This window comes from Barbatula barbatula (genome assembly GCF_947034865.1).
Source record: "Barbatula barbatula genome assembly, chromosome: 15".
Classification (NCBI taxonomy): Eukaryota; Metazoa; Chordata; class Actinopteri; order Cypriniformes; family Nemacheilidae; genus Barbatula; species Barbatula barbatula.
Window position 1 is genome coordinate 9,012,010 of NC_136778.1, and position 23,108 is coordinate 9,035,117.

General features: G+C 38.9%; 3 protein-coding genes across 4 annotated transcripts; 2 read left to right on the forward strand and 1 right to left on the reverse strand.

The window, feature by feature from the left end:
* The first annotated feature begins 353 nt into the window (after nt 1-353).
* On the forward strand, nt 354-4,947 carry wdr21 (WD repeat domain 21). Its single transcript, XM_079475546.1, has 14 exons — nt 354-452; nt 757-820; nt 994-1,067; nt 1,185-1,342; nt 1,503-1,585; nt 1,897-1,999; nt 2,308-2,451; nt 2,532-2,581; nt 2,803-2,882; nt 2,978-3,070; nt 3,148-3,245; nt 3,419-3,598; nt 3,692-3,806; nt 3,899-4,947. The coding sequence occupies exons 1-14, from the start codon at nt 413-415 to the stop codon at nt 4,129-4,131; spliced, it is 1,515 nt and encodes a 504-aa protein (XP_079331672.1). The 5' UTR covers nt 354-412; the 3' UTR covers nt 4,132-4,947.
* zfyve1 (zinc finger, FYVE domain containing 1) lies at nt 4,579-12,426 on the reverse strand. The gene is made up of 11 exons (XM_079475544.1): nt 10,827-12,426; nt 10,242-10,746; nt 9,924-10,138; nt 9,674-9,780; nt 9,053-9,161; nt 8,867-8,964; nt 8,674-8,791; nt 8,402-8,572; nt 8,126-8,306; nt 6,346-6,462; nt 4,579-5,773 (listed from the first exon to the last, which is right to left on the reverse strand). Exons 1-11 carry the CDS (start codon nt 11,301-11,303, stop codon nt 5,541-5,543), a joined length of 2,331 nt encoding a protein of 776 aa, XP_079331670.1. The 5' UTR covers nt 11,304-12,426; the 3' UTR covers nt 4,579-5,540.
* pigh (phosphatidylinositol glycan anchor biosynthesis, class H) lies at nt 12,344-16,121 on the forward strand. 2 transcript variants are annotated; one of them, XM_079475556.1, is made up of 5 exons: nt 12,344-12,753; nt 12,837-13,046; nt 13,590-13,673; nt 13,814-13,895; nt 14,012-16,121. In XM_079475556.1, the coding sequence occupies exons 1-4, from the start codon at nt 12,502-12,504 to the stop codon at nt 13,886-13,888; spliced, it is 621 nt and encodes a 206-aa protein (XP_079331682.1). In that variant the 5' UTR covers nt 12,344-12,501; the 3' UTR covers nt 13,889-13,895; nt 14,012-16,121. The 2 variants fall into 2 exon arrangements, with proteins under 2 accessions (XP_079331682.1, XP_079331681.1); XM_079475555.1 differs by lacking the exon at nt 14,012-16,121 and having other exon boundaries at nt 12,453-12,753; nt 13,814-13,977.
* The last annotated feature ends 6,987 nt before the right edge of the window (nt 16,122-23,108 follow it).

Sequence of the window (23,108 nt, forward strand, 5' to 3'; positions counted from 1 at the left end):
AGATCTGTCAAAATAAAAAAACATTTAACATTTTAGCTTTAACTATTTTGTATGCAAGTTAAAGAGATAAACGTTATTTATGTAATGTAAATATGTTCTCAATTTATAGACCGAATAAGAGCTTACTTGTGCCTGTAAAATCCTTTAATCTCTTTATATCATTTAACTTTGAGTTTACTTTTGATTTCATGGGTCCTAGTGCATATATTTAAAAAAAAGTCAAATAAAATACACAGTTATCAATTTTAAAAAAATATATTTCTTTCTTTATCCCCGAATCTTTTTATGAACGTCAACGAGTTCCTCCCCGACGTGATTGACAGTTCATTATCCAATCATAATATCTCAATATTGCGCCTTCTAAGATGTTCACCAATGGGCACTAATAGAAGGCGGGACTTCCCGGTGTCATATGAGGAAATCATTATTCCAAAACAGGAAAAAGGCTGCAGGTACTGGGGTTAACTTTTTGACTGTAATAATTATAGTTTTAAGTAATGATGTTTCGTAAATATTTAATGTTAAAGTTCATCTTTGAAGTTGAACATCCACATAAATTAAGAAGTCACGTGAATGTTTGTGATACTTGAGCTAGCATGTTAGTTAGCTAATGTTGTTCAGTGCTACGAGTTCAGTTTTATCATTGGTCCATAACGTTACTCCAGTAATGCCTCAAAAAGGCTAAAGTAATAGGTTTATTATTTTGTCCCTGGTTGACCGTGAGGGAATTGATTTACTAAGACATATGTTTTGTAGGAATGAAGCGGGGACACTGGCGGAAGAAGAGACCTCGTTCAACCAACGATGAGCAGGGAAATGGGTAAATTATACTAACTGATCTAATAAGTTTGCCTGTCACCTTGTACAGAGCTTGTTTTTCAGTAATAGTGTCTTTATAAGTAGGACCGGGAGTCACTGTTTGCCAGTTTATTTATGCTAGTCATACAATTCTTCATACAATGCAACCAATATTCATGACATCACCTTTTCTAGTTCTAACAGCACAGCAGAGACCGGTACAGCAGAAGATTCAGGGTCATCCTCTCAGTCCAAAACACCTACACCAGGTGAACTCCTTTCCTTTTCTTCTGAATGAGTGAATTAAGTTCTTTATTAATTTATTCTTTTGAATGAATTGTTGTCATAGCAAACAGACCGATTTAACCGCGTTGCATAATTTATAGAGTTACCTGGCTTCTACTACGACCCAGAGAAAAACCGATATTTTCGCTTGTTGCCTGGACACAACAACTGTAACCCTCTGACAAAAGAGGGGTTGCAGAAAAAGGAAGATGAGAGAATAAGATTGACACTGCTGGCAGAAGATGATGCTCCTGTGAAGGTGACTTGCTTTTGTTACATCCACTGACGTTTAATGAAAGATCATAGTTCGCAATAGTCCTCTAGCATTTTTTTATCAATACATAGGTTAGTTCTTGAGCCTTAAATGTGCAAGCCAAGTGGTTTGCTTGGTCCTCCTTGTTTCTCACTGTTGTATTCAGAAGGCGCCCAGGGCTGGATTGAATTCTGCACTGCTGTTACAGAAGAGACATCTGGGTCTGCTGCCCCCAAGCTCCTATTCTAGGTATGGTAAGATAACATTAGATGGAGGTAACTGACAGGTTTGAATTATATGGCAGTATGTTTATTTCTCGATTTGCCACCAATATGGTATTTGCCTTGCTCAGCACGAGCCCATGTTTCTTACGAACAATAACATAACAACATGAATACATCCCCACCACAAACAAACATGGTACATCATAGCATTTGACTTGAGGTAGCTATGAAAACACATTTTAACCTCCAAATGTAGTGTCTTTAGGCCACCATGAACTGCATCAAAATGAGGAATGAGGTGTCAATCAACATCCCATTGGTCTTGCTGTTTTACAGGTTCATTCATGAAGTGAAAGTCACTGGAATGCAGCGTCACAAGTTGGACGTGCAGAGCTCAAACTCCACCAGCCCAAACACAGACAATTTCCATCTCATAGTTGTAAGTCTCTCATGAAATCAGAAAAAGAAATTACATGATAAAATGAATTTTCAGCAGCTTGATACATTTAAATGCGTTCTCTTGTGGAATATTTCTTGGTAAAATAAATATGCTTCTCAATAAAATGGTCAGGCATCTCAAGAAGAGCAGTGATTTAATTTGATTGTGATTGGACCCATTGTAGCTTCCTTCTGAATAACCTTTCAAGTTCTTGCGGCAAGGGTGTTGCATGCTTCTTGGAAAGCTTGCTGAAGCAGGGTTAAGTTTTGGCATCATCGTTTTTCCTTCTGAATCTGTATTCTTACTAGGCAGATTCAGCTTGCGAGCGAGTTTTCACCGTGAACGATGTATCGCACGGAGGTTGCAAGTACGGCATAATGGACTTCCAAGGCAGCAGAAAAGGTTCTCTGTCAGTGGAGATGTGTGACAACCTTTATTTTACAAACCGTAAGGTAAGATGGAGAACTAAATCTGTTTATAAATCCGAGCATTTCTTATATTATGGTAGTAACTGATTATCTTTTTTTATTAGGTGAACTCTGTATGCTGGGCTTCTGTGACACATAAAGACTCTCATGTTTTGTATCCTTCATAGGGCTCATATTTTAGAAATGAAATCATCATCATCATCCCCAGATTATGTATGACTGAATTTAGAAAAAGCAGAATTGTTGTGGTTTTATGAGATCACAGACCCTTGTTATCTTAGGGCATTTTACATCTTACAAAAAAACTTGTTCATGTTCCATATGGAATTAATTATCGATCAAAAAGGTGTTTTCTTTCCTGACAAGTCTGTTCAGGTTGTGTTTGGTGGGCTTTGCTCAGACACCCGGCTGCGTGAGCTTGCTACCTGCTTCTCTTTTCAGCAACTTAAATCCAGGTAAAAAAGAATATTGTTTTCCCCCAAATTTAATCTAAAACGCTTTGGATTTGTTTTGTTTGTATGAAGCTAAAGGGACCGTAATGCTTGTTTAGATCAGCCAGGGATGCTATGCAGTTTTAAGATCTCCACAGCTTGGTCATGTGCATGGTGCCTTAACCCACAAGCAGATAAAACCTTCAGCACTGGTGAGTTTTTGATTCCTCATATGTGTTTGAGTTTTTACATTCACTATGGTATAATGTATATATTTCTATACACCTAGGCCTTTCTCGGCGTGTCATATTGACGGACGCTGTGACTGGACGCAGGGCCACATACTCCTCTGGAAGTGAAGTTCTAGCTCAACAATTTACCCTAAGGGTAAGTGGAAAATAAATAATTCTTGAAAGAACACATACTCAAACTATTTTATTTGTAGAAGTTCAAAAAAAACCTGCAAGTATATACGCATTTCATGTTGATGTTATGTGCCTACACTACAAACTTCGAAAATACTGTTCCAGTAACCTGTGGCATTCTGCTTTGCTTTTAAGGCCCCTGTGCTGTTTAACGGCTGTCGCTCAGGAGAGATCTTCAGCATCGATCTGCGGCAGCGTGAAAGGGGACGCAGTTACAGTTGGCAGACCAGCCGCTTCTTCCAAGAGTCGTCCATCACCTCTCTCCGGCTGCTACAGGATGAGAACTACCTCCTCGCTGCTGACATGCTGGGCCAGGTCTGTCTACGATTAACAAATGACTACAGAAACAGATTTGGCAAATATGTACTAATATTTAGAATTTTTCCTGTGTATTGTGTCACTGAACAGATAAAGCTCTGGGACATCCGTGTTAAGCGGTGTGTCAGACAGTATGAAGGACACAACAATAAATATGCCTTCCTACCCATTCATGTCAATGAATCGGAAGACCTGCTGCTTGCTGGTACAACTTTTTTACGTCAACCATGCACAACTTTAAGCCTATTTTGTTTTTACATTGTGCTTATACCAGAACTTTCTGTATGCCATTTGCAGCTGGTCAGGACTGCTACACCCGGCTCTGGAGTCTTCGAGACGGTCATCTCCTCAGGACGATACCTTCACCCCATCCTGCAGGGAAAGACTCGATTCCTAATGTGGTGTTTTCCTCCCAGCTGGGTGGTAGCAAAGGACCACCTGGACTGCTTATGGCCGTTCGCCATGATTTGTATTACTACTCTTATAACAAAGACTATCAGGATGGGTTGCCAGTAGAGGATCAGTGGTAGTCGCAATCTTTACTTCGGATGATGACCATGTGGAAAGTTACGTCTGTTTACTATTGTTAGTATGCCATACTATGTGAAATGTTGCCAGTTGTATCATCTGCCTTTATTTTTTTTATATTTTAGAGTAATATTCTACATTTGATGGTGGATTTAGAACACTTGATTGATCTTTAAATTAGATTTTTTTTCAATGAAAACATTTAAATTTAAGCTTTTCGAAACTATAAAGTCAACTTGTCAAAAATGTAAGTGCTTAAATTTTAAAGAGTAAAAGTGCAAGTTCACACAGTTTTTTAAAAGTTAAAAAGAACTACGTAAAAATATGCTGGAATTTTGGAAACTTGAAAAATAGAACTATTCATTATTGTTCAAGGAAATAAGACAAATACAAGCTTTGTAGCTCAAATGAATTAAGCATCCATTCACTTTTCCATGTAAACCACAGTATAAGTACTCAAGTTTAAATTTAATTTGCATACAAGGTGCAGATAACATGTTTTTATGTCTGTATCTGTCATGTTCAGTCATCCCCACACAATGCCTCACTGAGTCTTTGTTAACCAAATTCTACAATATAAATGTAGTGTAAATAAAGAATACAATGTAACTGACAACAATAACACATCAGGGGCTGAATAAGAGCAGCTACTGTATGATAAAAGGAGAATGTTAGATCCGATGGATTAATGTGGATTGGCATCTCACATTTACAAGGGCAAAATCTTTTCAAAGCCATATACAATGGGTTTGTGCAGTTTCAACATGGCTTGGAGTCAATAGGCAGTTATAGGGATACATTAAAAAATATTATTTTTTAAATCCTCATAGTCATGACTGTTTAACATAAATGAGAACTCATTAAATTATGCTGAACAACATCTGATAACTTGATCAGCTAAATAATAAGCGGTAAATTGTAGCGACAAAGAGGAATTAACTCAAATCTACTATAAATCAAGGGTAAAGGAATGCAAACAGCCTTGCATTTTAAAAATGAAAAAAGCAGGGTAAATAGCAACGCAAAAGAACGGTAAACAAAGATGCTTATATGCTAAAACTTACGTTTTTGCACCCGTCTAATGCATCCTGTAGCAGCCATATATTAGCTGCCTTTGCCCACCGGTAACGTATTGCATGACAAACAAAGGATTGTCAAAAGACTGGACATACTTTTTTTTTTAATTTGATAGATTTTAACCTAAAAAAAAAAAGACTCCGCTTGCGTGAAGAGCATGTATGTTTAAATGACCGTGTTGGGAATAAAGCAATGCTGTATCTCTTGCTGCGCAACACCAATAGAATTGATTGGTTTAAGAGCAATGCTTCCTTCCCAGCCTGGACTGAAACGCTATGGCCAGTTTGGCCACAAATGGGGTGTCTTATATAACGTGAACAAACGTTCAGTTCTGCTAGAGATCTCCAGGTTTTTGGTTACACGTGATGCAAACCCGCACTGGATGGTCCCAACCCCTAGAGGGCACGGCCCGACGATCAGGGGAACAGTCGTTACATACTCCTTGTCCACATGCACGGCAGTGATGGATAGAAAGACGCATGTTAAACTCGCGTTGGCACTGGTTGCAGCAGTGGATATCTTGATCAGGTACCCAATAAGATGGACGGGCTGCGTCTTTTACCAGGCCTAGAAAATAAATATGTACAGGTATGTACACGCAGTTGCATTTGATAATTCAAGGACTTAAAGGGATAGTTCAGCCAAAAATGAAAATTCTGTTACTTGACATTTTAAACATGTATGACATTCTTTTTTCCGAAGATCACAAAAAAAAGATATTCTGAAGGATGTTGGTAACCAAACAACAGCAGTACCCTTTGGCATCTTTTTTATGGACATAAAACCAATCAAGTCAATGGGTACCACCGTTGTTCGGTTCCCAATATTCTTCAAAATATATGCTATGTTTTGCAGAAAAATATACATACAAGAGGTTGAATAAATGATGACAGAATTTGTATTTGTATGATCCTTAAAATGTAGCCGCTGTCACTGAATAAAGGACTGAAAACCTTTTTCTCTCTGCTTTTATGTCTATCATAACATCATGAACTCACGAGGGAACTCGTTGTTTTTAACTTCAGACTACCATGGTTCAAATAAGCAACAGATTAGAGAACCGTATAGTACAACACTTTATACTCTATTTCTAATGTAAAAAAGAATGCTCATGTTAACATTTGGATTATAATACTCACCTAGAGGGATGTCTATGGCTGTCACTACGGCTCCTAATGTGTTCTGTACAGCTTCTCCAACCTTCCTGGCGATAAGGGTCCCACCACCTTCTTCTTCAAGAGCTGCGTCAAGTAGTTCTGTGTAAGAAACAGTATTGATATTGATATATCAGTGATTGAACTGTGTACTACTAGACAATATCAGACTGCACCTTAAAGTGGGTGTGTAATATCTTTAGAATTATTCAAACTTGTAAAAAAGATTTGTACTAAATGTATTTAGTCATTAAAATGGTCTTCTCAATGCGATGATCGCCTAGATCAGGGGTCACCAAACTACGGCCCGCGGGCCGATTCAGGCCCGCCAGCCCCCTTTGACCGGCCCCCCAGCCCCTTTGCCCCCGCTACTTGAACCGGCCCTCTGAGGGAATCCCCCAAAGTTTTTTTTTTTTTTGCTTTTTGAAAAATGATAACATGTCTGCATCTGGTATTTTGTTGATTCTTTTCAGTAAAAAAATTATATTTAGTTATAAAATGACCTATAATATTTGCCGAATTTTTGTCACCCGGCATGCTCGAGATTAAGCAGTGACAGACAGCGCACGCGCAACTGTCAATGTTAAAGACAGCATGTCGAGCATAAAACGAAAAGTGGATAGAGAGTGCCGAATTTTCAAAGAACAGTGGACCAACGATTATTTTTGTAAGGGCCGTGCAATTTGTATAATCTGTAAAGAGAGTGTGGCGGTCTACAAAGAGTATAATCTGCGTCGTCACCACGAAACGCGCCACAAAGAATATAACTTGCGAGGGCAAGCAAGAGAAGACAGGATTCGGAAGATGAAAGGTGGACTGGCTGCACAACAGAATGTATTAGTTCGCCAAACTCAGGTCAACCAGGCTGCTGTCTGAGCTAGCTATAAGGTAGCTCACCTAATAGCTACCCATGGAAAGCCATTTACTGATGGGGACTATGTTATAGAATGCATGCTTGCTGTGGCCGAGGAGGTGTGTCCCGACAAGAAGGATGCGCTCAACGCGGTGAGTCTCTCCGCAACTACTATGACCAGGCAAATCGAAGAATTGGGGGACAACGTGTATGACCAGCTGAATAAGAGAGCGTCAGAATTCAACGTTATAATTTCAACGTTGTTTTTTTATTTATTTATTTTATAGGCCTATTTATTTTGCCTTTATTAAGTGCTGCACACAATTATTAATATTTATATTATTATTAATATTAACAGGCCTACCTATAATTTATAATTTGTCACTCACCTTTGCCAGTGTCAATCACCTCAACTAGGCAGATGTTTCTTACCTTGACAGCTTTTATGTTATTTTTATTTGAAAATAAATAAATGGAATATCTGTGGTATTCTGAAATATAAACAAAGTGTGAAGACTTGATTACTATTTTTGCAAACCACTAGTAAAGATAGATAAATATGTGCCAGGAAACAAGTGTTGATATAGTAGTGGAGATGGCTGTGCCAGGCTAGTAATCTCTACTACACAATGAGGCCTGCTGGTGGTCATTTTGGTCTGGGTCATACAATTCTATATAGCTGAACCGGCCCCCCCATCACAGTCAGGAACGATAATGTGGCCCCCAGAGAAAAAAGTTTGGTGACCCCTGGCCTAGATATAGTCATAAAGCACACTTCAAATCTTACAGAATTTCATTCAAAATCTTTATTAGGCTTGCATGCACTTTTAAGGCTCATAAAATCATAAAAATACAAATGTATGAATTATCCGATCTGATCATCTTTAAATTACCCTTCAAAGTATAGTTTACCTTCAGGGATCCCTCTGTTTTGAAAGCAGGCATCACAGACCCGCACAGGTGCCAGACCCCAGCCTCTCTCGGGGACCGGACGCGTTTTAGAGGAGCAAGAATCACAGAAACCTTCTCCACAGGCCCGGCAATGGTGCTTTGTGTCATTATCTTGGAATGGCTCTCCACATTTGTAACATCTCTAAAAAAAACTTTTGCTTTAGTGAAACTTTCAGCACTGTGTGAAGTACACTTCTCTTAACAGGCACGTTAAAAACAACTAAAATTAAAACTCACAAGGATGAGAGAATTGGGTTTCCAGTAGGTAGGCGCAATCTGGTCTGTCAACCAGGCAGTGACAGCTTTGGCAGGCTTGACACTTAGTTCCGAAACAGACTGAGCCATATAGTTCACACCATCCAGAAGTCTCTGTGCGGCGTTGTTGTTGTCCTTCAGGAAACCGTCAGACTGGAACGGAAGGATGACAGTGAGCAAACCTTAAGGTTCTTTGTGCTATTTACATATAAGGAAGGAACGCGGAACGGAATACAACGGAAGACTTCTCTTACCCCAGGCCATACGTGCTGGATCTCAGTCCGGACCACTGTATCCACAGGGTCCTGGTTTCCATACCAGTATTGCCTACTTCTATAGATCACTGAGCAGTTTGGACACTCAATCACATATCTGAAAAAAAAAACAGTCTTCTACAAGTAAAAAAAGGGAGGTAAATTCAGTTTTGACTAAATTCAAAGGACTCACCCAGACCAGGCATAAATCGCCAGACCGAACCAAGGCGAGTCAGATGACGCTGTTGTCTTTGGAACCACAATTACCTCCTTGCCACTTTCGTAACAAGCCTGAAATAGCAGGTTAACACATAGTTAACATGGAAAATCTGTAATAATAGGTAGGGTTTGGTCACGTGTTGCTTTGTTTATGACCAACCTTGCATGTGTAGATGCGATTATCGTAGTGGGCGGAGTAGCGGCAGCGGTGTTTAGCTTCATGCGCAACAACCTCCCGTAGATGATTCATGCTGTTTTTGCAGCCCGAGCTGAAATAAATACAAACAATCATCTTTACTATTGTTCAAATGAGTTATTCATTATAGGTTGTAGAAGGGAGTATAAGCAAGGATTTATTGACTGCAATGGGAAAGTAAGGCCACCTGACTTGTATTACTGACTGATAAAAGTATTTTCAATATATAAACAAACAGTTTGTCCCCGTTTAATTAACAGATTTTTATTTTCAAACTGTATGTAAATGGCTCGGTTTTGGAACAATAACTGTCTGGTTTGACACAATCAATATACCTAAAATGTAATCAAATAAATACATGTAATTCCAAAAAAAACTATACTTTATTCAACTAAATGATTCTTCAATGCTGTCCAGAGACTATAAATGTTATAGTCTAAAGAATCTACAAATATTTCATTTCCAAGCAAACTGTCCAACAGAACAGATTCACAACAATGACTTCAGACTGCTGTTGCATGTATGTAAGTGTTAAAAAAAAACAGCTAAACAGATTCGGACTAAGAGTGAGATCTTAGGACTCACCCACAACTGAGGCAGATGCTGGAACAGGTAAAATACTCATCTGGAAAGAACGAATTGCTTGCCAGATGTTCATCAGGAATATCTCCACTGAAGCATTCACTTAAAGCCTTGAAAGCAAAAGCTTTTTTGAGATATACTGTGCATATGCAATTTATGATTGTGAACAGTACCAATGTTTCTTTTAGGCATAGTTTAAAACAACATGTTCTCCCCAGTCACACAGAAGACTCAATGGCATGAAAATACTCACCTGTAGTGCCTTAAAGATGACACCAGCGGTTCGTGGTGATCTTGTAGTGTTGTTGTCTAACTGCAGCTCCAAGCTCCTTAGCAGGCCGCTGAAGTCAGTGGGGGGATTGTGGGTACGTGTTCCCCGGTATTGAATTGAACTGAATGCTTCAGGAAACAGGCCAAGCTTTCTAAAACGTTCCTGAAGAAGCCGCTCGGCTGAATCTGATGGCTTGTCTACAGTGCAATGCGAGTTAAGAAGAGGCACACGTTTTTTTATCAAGTCTATCACTATGTGACTACAAAGCTAAGGATAAACAAGGCAGCAAAAAAGACTGACCTGAACCTAATAACTTGGTGTGGACCGTCTCGTGGAAGATGATGACAGCGGGACCAAGAGTGGAAAGGGGGACGTCCAAACCGCAGCGGGCAGTGGTGGCTTTTAGCTCCCTGGTGAAATGCTTTAGATACGCATCGGACGCATCCCCAAGAAACTTAAAAAGGTCATCGTGCAGCCGGTCAGCATGCGTCCGATAGATGACCACATCGGACACGGCGAGAACTTTCAACAGGAGGCGGGTCCTCTGTCCCTGATGGGTTCCTGCCCCCAGGAGTCCCTCTGTGTCAACAACCACCACTTTATGAATGGGGTCAAGTGCAGCCCACACCCCAACAGTGCAGGATTCCTGAGTTGGGGACGTTTTGAAGACTTCACGACCCAAAAAGAAAGTGTGATTGAGGGTGTGGGATTTGCCCTCTCCGGTGTTGCCGAAAATGGACACCACCTTGAGGAGCTCGTCGGGACTGCAGACTAATTTCCCGACGAATTCCTGCTCATCTGTCACCTTTTTGGGGGTTAGAAAATAAACATTGCATAATAGCAAGCAACTCTATCGTTTTAACGATGCCAAAATAGTTCACGTACCTGCATGTCTTCGTTTTCATCCACTAAAATGAAGCTGACGACTTGTTCTAAGGAAGCTTTTAAAGCATCCAGCTGCTCATCTCCAGTGCCGGGGTTCTTCTCAGCGGGTATGGATGGAGGATAGGCAGCGATCGGATGCTTCTTTTTACTAACCCCGCTATGCGTTCGTTTCTGACAGTCCAAACACAGATTGATTTTACATCCCTGACAACGGACCACCGCTCGCAGGCGACCCCCGTTCACCCCGTCCCCTTTGCACGAATCGCAGTACGGTACGTGGCCGGATGAGATGCGGATTCGGTCGTGGTTCCTCATGCGGTCCTGACGGTGGAGTTCCAGCTCGCAACGGGTGCACTGTAGGCTGCCGCATTCGTCGCACTCGAAGGCGGCTTCGTCGGACCCGCCGCAGGCGTAACTCTCCTGACAGACCAAAACTCCGTTCAACACCTTTTCCACCGACGAGCCTTTGCCGCTCATTGTAGATGTTTATATAAACGCGAGGTAGCGGAACGGAAGCAACGAAGTGTAAAGTATTAACGCTTCTTAAACGGTAAATATATTGACTGGTCGGGATGCGATATGACTCTTCTACTGAAAGTTGAATCAACTAACGTTCCAGCGGAGGCCAAATGTACAACAAACGAGACGATATATAAACAGGTTTAGGCTCGAATCGATATAATCATATCTGATTATTGCACTTGCGATGTTGAACACAATATCTTCATGCTTTGAATTTCATTGGAATTCAAACTGTGATGTGTCAAATTAAGTCACTGGCTTAAAATCAAATATTCAATATGAACTATAAATAGATCGGTTGACATCCGTATAGAACTGGCACTAGGTCAGACTTTTCCAGCTTGTTGGAGAAATTAAAAGTGTTCAAAAACGAGAACAACTAAAAACAGTCGAAATGAAATTATTGGCAGACATAAACACCAGCAGCTACATACGAAGGCTGATGTCGTCCTGGGCTTTTGTTACTCAAGCTAGCTACGATTAGCATACGTGTCTGCAAAATCTCCCCAAATGTTCAATAATACAAACACCGGGGATAGAAATATGACTTCTGTAGCTGAACTGCTAGTCGTCTGGCATCATACGGACTGTTTTTAGAGAATGTTTACCCAACGACAACAGACTGATCAACACAGCTTTGACCGAACAAAACAAGGTGATTTCGAGCAAGATTCACACCGCAATGTTCATCAAACAAACTGACACATTCCACGAAACATCGCAACCGACAACAACTCTTTGACAAACACAAATTTAAAAGCCGGGTGATTTTAAGATTACTGTTTTTCCCCAACAGCTTGTAAAATGATTCCCCTCCCCGGTAGATGGTGGTGAATGTTGTTGCCAGGTCGGATCAGCTGATCGGCTTGTTTTCACTGTGGAGCTGGACAAAGGTCACTTAACGCGAAGCCTGACGGGAAATGCAGTCCATTGCTTACAAATCCTACAACCACAATCGTCTTCCTTTTTAAAGTGACATCTTTTTTTTATGGTATAGCCATGACAAAGTACCAACTTAACGTCTTCTTAATAAGTTTGCAGATGAGTCCGTCCATTGCTATTTAAACTACGCAGCGTCATCATGGCAACGAAACTCCACTCATTTCCCACAATGCAATGTGGGATTTTTAGACATCCGAGGTCACAGCCGTGAATGTCACTAGATAATTATAGAGCAGTGTTTTTCATCGTTTTTCAACACGTTTTGACGTCGAGTTATTTATCTAACATGGCGGAGGAAGAGTTCACAGACATAAATGGCAACTCGATATCTTTAGATTGTCATACGCACTCCGCCTTCTGCAGAGAGTTTACTGTGAACTCACCCAAGCTGTCGTTGCGCAAGGTGATGGTGTACACCTGCTTCATTTGGATACTTGCTTATGCAATCTTTTTCTTTACGGAGGTAAGGTGTCAGTTAATGCGAGGGCATAAACCTGCGTGCATAGTTACTAATGTTAATATGTCATTCAATGCGTTCACATCTAGAACACGGCTGCCCTCACGAGCGCGATCATCGTCACGCTGGTCGGAATGATGGTTTATATTCATTTCGTGAAGGTGGATCAGGAGACGCTTCTTATCATCGGCTCACTCGGTGTCCAGCTGTCTTCAGCTTACGCATCTGGCCGAGAAAGCACGACCTTCATTGAAATGAACAAACTTAAAGACATTGTTATCAACGAGGCTGTTTATATGGTAAACATCCACGCGGTTCATGCTGCAGAAGAAAAATACACTAGCCTAACTGTTCTAATGTTTTACATTACAAACCACATGATCAACTCTATCAAGACTTTCAAAATTCATTTATGTGGTGTTTTGTGGGCTTATTCCAATAAGATTGAATGTTTTATTGGTTTCCATCTGCCAGATAACATCCCACCAGAACCAATGGAGACCCCTTTAGTAGTTAAATCAATAGTGAAAGTTCAACCATAAATTTGTACCAAAACTATGGTAAGACGAATTGCAATCCAGCTGCTAAAACAATCTACTTCATAATGTCTAAAATAGCTTTATTAAAAAAAGACATTTGCTATAAAAACCTTAGTTAATGATCCAAAGAGCATAAACTTATAATTTCACCAATACATCCTATATAATTTATTTCCTGTGATCTTCTTCCAATTAGTTGTTTTTTATTACTTAATGCATGCACAATTATGCATATATTGTATCTAGAAATGTTCAAATGCTCAGTTTTACTGCTAATCTTCACTTTGTATGTTTCAATTACAGCACAGTATCATATACTATCTGTGCATTCTCATCAAGGATCCAGCAGACCCTGACAAGGTCACCAGTCTGGTTCCTCTATTCCAGGTAGGCATTTGCTGATTTCACCTGGTAAACCGTGTAAGAAGTTGTCAAGTTGTTATTGTACTGTGAAAACAGGATCATTGGAATCTGTGACATGTCGGCCACGTATCTTTGTAAATTAACATGTTGCATACTTCCACCAGAGTTCAAAGCCTCGACTGAATTGTCTAGTGCACGTGTACAGAAGCTGTCAAGAGATTCTTGCACAAACAACATGACAGAGAGGTAATGCTTATGTGGTATACACGCTGTAGATTTTTTACATCATTTTCATAGTTCTGTCTATATATGCTTTATTGCTCTGTGTTTCTTTTGCCTCACATAGTCTTTCTTTGAAACAGGTCAAAGATTGAAAAACCTCAGAGGAAACCTTAAGTGTGTTGTCACCTACCGTGCCATTCCCTTTCTAATGTAGACTTTATTAGTGATTTGTTTGATATGTTTTTTTCACATAAAATTAGCTGCTACGGTAGCGTTTATTTAAAAACATTGTTATTTAATGATCAGACGTTTAGCATTCCATTTTCACTGTATTTTCTGTATTTTTATATAAACTACACTTTTGGCATTTGATTTTGGTATTTACCCTCTTTAATATGTGTGTGTTTTTATATTAATGTCATAGTGTGATTAATAATGAAAAACAATTTAACGTGCTAAACATTTAGCTCACTAAACTGTTTATCAAATTGGCTTTTCAAGTAATTTGAACTACTATAGATATTTGTATGTATTTACATTGTCATTTACAGTATTTCGTTTTTCTTTTGACCTTACAAAACCACTAGGGGGACATGTGTGCTAATTTTTGAACCTGGAATAAAATCCAGACCAAAATCAGTTCCTCGGATATTGATGATGAAATGAATAATTTCCTGTTTGGTGCTGCTCTGATTTTAACAAACTAGCATTTTATTTAGAGTTTTAGTATTTAAACGACATTCTTTACTATTTAAGAATCAGTGAACATGTAAAACTATTTTGCAATGACTAAAGTAAAATATTTAAAAGCCGGAAGATTTCAAGATTACTGTTTTCCCCAACAGCTTGTAAAATGATCCCGCGGTAGATATTGGTTAATGTTGTTGCCAGGTCCGATCCGCTGATCGGCTTGTTTTCACTAAACGCAAAGTCTGAGGGGAAATATAGTCCATTGCTTACAAATCCTCCGGCCCTCTTCCTTTCTAAAGAGACATCTTTTTATTTTTTATGCTATTGCCATGAAAAAGTACTAACTTGTTCTAGCTTTTTTCTAAGTGGTAAGAGCATGAGGTTAACAATGCCAAGGACTTGGGTTTGATCCCAGGGGATTGCACATACTTAGAAACAAATGTATAGGAGAATGCAATGTTAATTGCTTTGGATAAAAGCAGACTTTTTACAGATTAGTCTGTCCCTCTATTCTATTTTCTGTATTTTTATATAAACTACACTCCTAATGATTTTCTACACTCCTCTTTAATTTGTTAGTGTTTTTATATAAATGTCAAAGTGTGATTAATAAATCCTCTGCAGTATTAAACATTTTGCTCACTAAAATGTTGATCAATTTGGCTAAACAAGTCATTTGAACTATAGATTTGTAAACGTGTTTATATTACGTCATTTATAGTGTTTTGTTTTTCTTTTTGACATTAAACAACCACTAGGGGGTCAATTGCGCCAGTTTTTGAACCTGGAACAAAATCCAGACCAAAATCGGTTCGTTAGATATTGATGATGAAATTAATCATTCATTTAATAAATGCCTGTTTGGTGCTGCTATGATTTGAACAAACCAACATTTTATTTAGTTTTTTATGACATTCTTTCATATTTAAGAATCGGCGAACATGTAAAACTACAAGGATATTGCAATAAGTAAATGCTTAAATGTTTCATGTATAGAATAAAACCAAAAAGCTGTTTTTAAAAAATTTCAGCTTTGTAAGCAGATCTTATTTGGTCACAGTTGTTGTGAGTCCCTTGAGAGATTATGCTAATCCATCTCATTGATGTGTCAGCATTTCATTTTGTTACTGCTTTTGGCAGGAATAGCTTTTTCTCCAAAGCAGCAATAAAAGCTAATCTGACTGTAACTATGTGCCTTCCATTTAATTCAAGGTCTGAATGCATGCCTCTTTAATGTGTTCAAAATGCTTTTTTGGTCAAATGTTAAACGTGGTTAAATGAATAGCTATCTAGAATTGTGCCTAATGTCATGAAAAGTAAATGTATGCTGTATACCGCCTGTGCAGAAGACAGACAACAGAAGGCCAGTGAAGCCTTCTCGCAATATCAGTTTCATATTATTTCTGGCGAGCAGCTGCTGCAAGCATCCATCATTCCAACTCGAACTACCTTCTGCGGTCTCATGATACACAAAACCAGTCTTTGTTTCTGTGTTTATCTTTGCGTTTTCCACAAACCCTCACGCGCCTCCGTCTTATTTTAATAAACTGCAAGATCCTTAAAAGAACTGGCTGGCTATTTCGTGCTTAAGGGTGAGGTCTGTCATTCAAGTTTACCTGTTAAGAAAAAGAAACTGCCATTGTTCATTTGTGTCCCTGCTGCTTTGTTTACACACAGTGAAAACTTTGCCTTTGCATAGCGAAACTTAGCGACTATCAGCAGTGATTAAGAACCCACACATGTTGCTTCTCTGACTTGCACTTAAACCACGCTTGGACACGAATGGATCCTAAAGGTCAGAGTTCAGAGACCTTGTTGTTATTCAAATACGGCTCCCATGATGCACTGCTTCTTTCCCTCTGACCATTTGGAATGACCATTCCCACCAAGGCTGTAAAAACAACTTAGGGGTTCGAAATGATCCTGTTAGGTCGCTGTGAAGATGCTCCTGACGGGATAATCATCCCTCCTGGAGGTGTGAACCTCCCAGGAACTGAGCCTGGGTGTCGGTGTGGGAGTGACAACTACACTCTCCAGCAGCAGTCGTAAACACACTTTCCACCATCAGCACGCTTCCAATGAATTGGGCTCATTACTTTGTTGCACTGATTAATGTGTTTATACTGTGTCCTTCTCGCCCTGTCAGATGGCTTAAACACTGTTTATATCTTTGTGTATACATGAGCATTTCAGAGGCACGTGAGTTTGTATTCTTGCAAAGTTATAATTCACCATTTTTTTTTGCAAAAGTGCGTGTGTGCAAACTCCTGAGTGACTCCAGATTTATTGTGCACAAGTTAAAGAATGTAAACAAAGCATCTTCACTCACAACCGGATGTTTAATGGCTACTTCTGATGGCCTGAAACCGTGGGAAGGGTGCAGGAACCCCACTGTGTTGGGAGTTCCCCGTGCTTTTGCTCAGAGCCTCCCCATGGGTTTTTACTGTGTGATAAGGTGTAACATTCAAAGACCATGAAGCAACACAAAAACACCCTGTTGATAGAATATGGGCTGCAGGAGCTACTCCCTTCTCCAGCTGCAATCATCTTGTCAGGGGCCGTCATATTTTGTATGCATTTGCTAACTCGTTTGTTGTTTGTTCTTTAGTATAGGTCACTTTGCAAGATTCAATTTATTTATATAATTTAATTTATATAGCCCTCCTAACAATGTTGCATTGTTTCAAAGCAGCTTTGCGGGAAAGAAAAACAAAAAGAGGCAGGATACAAATAATGCAATGTTCATAAATGTACAGAAGCCTAAGCTAAGCTAATATCATCAGTCTCACAGTGAGCAAGCCAATGTGCCAGTGGCGAGGAACCAAAACTCTAATGATGAATAAATGGAGAAAAAACCTTGGAGAAACAGACTCAGCCGGGAGCGCCAGGTCTCCTCTGACGCGTTACAGCTGCATTCAGTAACTTTGATTAAAAGTTACTTGGTAAATATTGTTGATTAATTGGGAGAGCAGATGTAAACACAGGTCCAGAAGCTCTTCCGGTTTCAATAATTTATTTTATTTTCAATTCTTACTTATAAAATAAAAATCTGAAAGATATCAGTTTAACATTTTTATTCTGTTATTAATATTCTGTTGGTTGTATTTAATTTTTTTAATTTTTGTTAAAGAACTGAAAGAGAAACCCGGGATTAGCGTTGTTTACATTTTCCGAAGTGGTCTACAGAACAGTACAATCTTAAGATGTCTGCTGCTTTTGCAGCTAAGTTTTGTCCGTGTCATTTCCATATTGACACAACATTCTTCTGAATTGGTTCATTCAACTTAACATGTTCAACTGAACAAATTCCAAAACTGCAATCTGGGTTCACCTTAACAATTACATGGACACAACTAAACTGCTTTTACAGTGTATCATTGTGCACCGAGTATTGACACAAATACACAACAATAACAAACAGAGGATTTGTAAGGATTTATAATTAAATCCTCATTCAGGAGAAAATTGTCATGCAAATGAAATCCAGGAGAGAAGTGGTGCATTATAAAGCCCTCTGAGAAGCTTAAAACAGTATTTCAACTTTCCTTTCTATATTTTGACCGAGCTGCAAGGCTTCAGGAAGCTGTACTTTAAAGACTACTGCTGTGCTTTCTGAATGCTCTCCATCCCCCTTCTCCGAATGACAAAACTGTTACTGGAACTTAAACCAGAAATCCTTTAGACCCCACCCCTCCAGCCTCAAGTTTTCATTTGATTTTGGCTCTAAACTCATCAGCCAAATCTCTCAGCCTTTCTCAGTACGTGTACACAGAAACGTAGAACAGGTGTTGTGGCTGTGCTTTATTTGTCACCTGAACCCGCCCAAGGGGATGTTGAAGCTCTACCACACCAATATACCAACTGATTTGTTTCAAGCATGTCGACTGTAGCCTATTAAAAACAATGCCTTTCTTACTTCCCTAAGGTTTGTTTTCTGTGCTCGAAACTGTGTGCGTTGCATCTGCCCCAACTTGAACTTTCACCTAGAAATAGATCCACAAGAAAAACTTAATATTCCAAGTTGCTACTGTCAAACACCCGAACGCAGGGTAAATTAGCTATTTAAGCAGCTATTTTTGTGACGTTAGGTCATTTGTGATCAAGTGTGATCAGTATACAGTAAGAAGACAGGTTGGATTGACATCATTTACTTTCAATCCACACCCAACTTGAACAATTCCTTTAAATAAACTACTGGAAATGCATTATTTAGGCCATGTTTAATAGGGAAACATGATCAGGCACATTAAAAAGTCTGTTTATGAGAATAATGAATTGGTAAAGAGCATGGGACATAAATTGTGATGATGATAAAGTCAAATGGGGGAAAAAAGATCCTAAAGTTCTGCAGTTCAGCTAAATTCTTTCTTAGAAATCTTGAAAAGAAATCTGAGAAATTTCGATTTTTGCACTTACAAAATCCTTACAGATTTATTTCTGATATGATCTGTTTAAACAGAGCTCAGTTTCTTAGATGTCAGTTTTAGTCATCTGTAGATATCATTGTCTTGGTCTGTGTAAGCGGATGTAGATGTGTTACACCAGCTCTCTGCTCACATTACCTCACCAGCAGTGAGATGAAGGCAGGGCCGATAGTCGAAGATGTTCTTCCAGTCTGACCGGCTTTTAAGACGATCGGTGAGACAGAGCTTGTAAAGCCGGTCAGGTGAGCGTTTGCTTTGTGAACACATCTTAAGCCTCGTGCAAACTTCCTCAGGTGATTTTTGACAAAATCATAAGCTTACGTCCGTCAACGACATTTGGCCTAGATGCACTTCACGGGTTGTGTTTTGTGTTTTCATAGATGGGTGACACTCATCAGATTTTGGGGATGTATAATGTTTCCAAACTAATATTATATTCAACAGTTCACTTTAAGAAATAACACTTGAAATGGGAAAACAAAGGTGTTGTGCATTTTGCTTTATTAGTAGGTGTTTAAGAATGTAGTAAATTTATAAGAAATTATGAACAATGTGATATACACCCACATGAAATAAAGAATCCGGTCATATCGGTGGCCTAATGCAGGCTGGTTTATTTAATATGGAGCTGATCTGACTAATAGTTGAGCCATGAAATTGTTAGTATAAGTTAGCATTTTTACTTTCGATGAAAGGATACTTTACAATAACTAAACTGATTGGTTTGGGTTTACTGGTTCTTCCCAACAATCTACGTCACTGTATTTTTGTCCATTATTTTAACAATGAAAAGTATGCAAAGCTCTTAAAAAACTGTCCGACGGGTCTCATTCCTTCTTAATGAATAGGCCAACCAAGAACTAGTCACATATAATCTTCTGGTGGATGTCATTGGAACTAAAAATACACAGCTGACCCACATGCCGGTCTTGCGCACATGGCATTCTTACAGTAACACTGCGATTGGAGCTATCGGGCTAATGAGAATACAGAGGTTTGGAATCTCTCAGATCATTCTTACAAAGGATTATGAGGTTCGTGTTGGAGTTGCTCTCTATTCTTAGCTCAATGTCAAGAACCACTTGCTTCAAACATATCGACGTCAGAAAATTGTCTGAAGCCTCTTCGTACGTTGCACTAGAAGTAACTCTATTAACCCCTCATTAATGTATGATTTTAAAGGGTTAGCGCACACAAAATTATTAATTTAATATAAATTGTTGTGCTTCATAGACAAAAACACATTTGGAATGAGTTGTAACATCTAATTTTACACACAGAGGGGGACTGACTGGGGCTACATGTTCCCCTTCAACGTTTTCAAAAAAACATGTCATGCAGTTTCTGGCAGTTTGTTTACATGAAACATGTAATGAAAATGGGTTCCAAAGTTCAAGCTTTTGGCCTGGCATACACAATACAACAGTTTTACTAGTTTTCGGCCATCGGTGTACATGAAGAACGTTTTGTCATGTATGAAATTATTCCAAAAAAATTCAAAAATTCAAAAACGTTTTACTACAGTGTGAGATCACCTGTGCTTAAAGGCACAGTTCACCGAAAAATACTAAATTATTTCTTAATTTACTCACCCTCAAGTTGTTCCAAATCTGTATACATTTCTTTATTCTGATGAACACAGAGAAAGATATTTGGAAGAATGCTTGTAAGTTCTGGGCCACCATTGACTACCATAGTTGTCAAAAGTGCCCCAGAACTGTTTGGTTGCCAGCATTCCCCAAAATATCTTTCTCCATGTTCATCAGAACAAAGAAATGTTTTCAGTAAATATAAATTATACATTTGAAACAACTTGAGGTTGAGTACATAAAGACCGAATTAAAATTTTTGGGTGAACTGTTCCTTTAACATGGTTAACATCTTCTTTAGATTTTTCACAATAAAAAGAAAGTCAACTTTGTTTGTAACAACAATAGGGTGAGTAAATAAAGACAAGAACGTTTTGGTTGAACTTGAACTATTCCTCTAACAGTGTATTTCTAAAACATTTACATCAAGCTGAATTTATTGCACACATGAAAAAACAACACATTCTACATTCTACATTGGTTTGTTATGTAGAATGCGTTCAGCTGTGTAATAATAATGTTAACTTATGTGGAATGATGAATGAGGGATGATGATAGTATTCTCAACAGTCAATGATTCTGTCACGTAAATACGTCCCTGCAAGCTCCCTGCATGCATTCATGCACCTGTGCCTCGATGCACCATGTGTAAACGTGGACATATCTTTTTTTCCAAGTACCGGCTGAGTTGAAGTGTGGGATTTTAAAAGTTGCTGTTCTCATCTTGTTCTTACAAGAATCAAAATTGGCTTGCGCGGCTGCACCCCCACTCCACCAAGTGTGAGAAAGGCACCGCCTCCTGATTCTCAGACCTTGATGGACCTATCATAATTAATTAGCTTATCTCAGAGTGGCATCTCAATATTACAGTTAGGATGTCGGAAATGGGCAGTGAATGAACTTAAAGCAAGAGTTCACCCAAATATAACAATTCTGACATCCTTTATTCACCTTCATTTCATTCAAAACGTCCTTCTGTACAAAATACAATATTTTGACAAATTGCTATATAAATGGTTTTGTGAGCATGCAGTGGAAAGGGGGAAATGTTTAGTATTCAACATTCTTTATAATTTTCTTTTGTGTTTTGCAGGAGAAAGAAAGTCATCAGGTTAGAAATGTCATAAGGGTGAGTAAAAGATGATTCAAATCATTTTCATTTTTGGATGAACTATCCCTTTAACTATCTCATGTGTACGGATTGGGATGCTTTGCCTGGGCAGCAGTACATTGTTTACCATAAGATACATGCCATTCTGCAAGTCAGCGCAAAACAAAAGGTCAAACTATAACGTGGACAAGAGCAATATATCAATGGCACATGAACAGCATCATTGATTCAGATCAATGGTCAATTTGATACCGTCACATTGAACAGTCAAATCACATCATGAAGAAGAAACAGTCAAATCGAGCCTTACATATTAAATCTTTGAAGTCATTATCAACTCATCAGAAGATCAAGAATCAGTATAGCATGATTTCTTTGAAGAAATGTTTGTGATTTGTTGAAAGACACTTACAAATAGAAGCTTTCAAACAAGGATATTTCGCTGACAGTCTTTTATGATGTAATCCATCATGTACGTTATCAAGTGATCAGTGTTTGCCGGATCACATGACTATTCACCGGTTATCTGCGTCTTATACAGGTAACAGATTTTGCAGGGTACTGTCTTACAGTACATGTGAGAACTGAAACCATAACAGATTATAAGACACACACCCGAAACTGGGGATGAATCAAATAAACATGACAGTGTGGTGTGGGAGTGTGTAACATTATTGCCTTCAGGCGAATCTGCAGACGGTGGCTGGGAGACATCCCGGGGGTTCAGACTTCAGACTTTCTTCTCCACAGTATCGTTCTATTCCACATATAAATCCATCATGATCTAATCCCTATAATAACCACCCACAAACAAAAAAAGAAGACCACATTTAACCGACACATTTAACACATTGACTACACGTTTAACATTTAGCCCACACTCTGGCCTGTTCAGCGAGGCCTTTTGTTCAGGGCCACTATAGCTGCAGGGATCAGTCTCTATGGGTTCAGGGTTCAGGGTTGGTTATCACTGATTTAATATTCCTGATTAAAACTTTCCTCTTGATCCAGGGATCTGTTCTAGTACAACAACAGTTGCCTATATCTTTCTCTCTCATATTGTAATAATGATCGTGTGTCTGATGTGTGGTATTGTTTTTATATCCCGGTGGGGACCGGAACCTGAATGCACACCAACTCATGAGGACTCGTGTCAGCGATGGGACCAAAATTCAGGTCCCCGATGGGCAAAAAAGCTTATAAATTGTACAGAACGATATTTTTTAGAAAATCTAAAAACGCAAAAATCTTTCTATGATTTTTAGGTTTAGGGGTTGAATTAGGGGTAGGGAATAAAACATGTATAAAGAAATTAATAAATACAGATATAAATGCAGAAATGAAGCGATAAAGCTAGAAAACAATTCTTTTAGATGTGCACCCTAATATGCTCCAAGCAGGGTTTGATCTGATGATCAGTCTG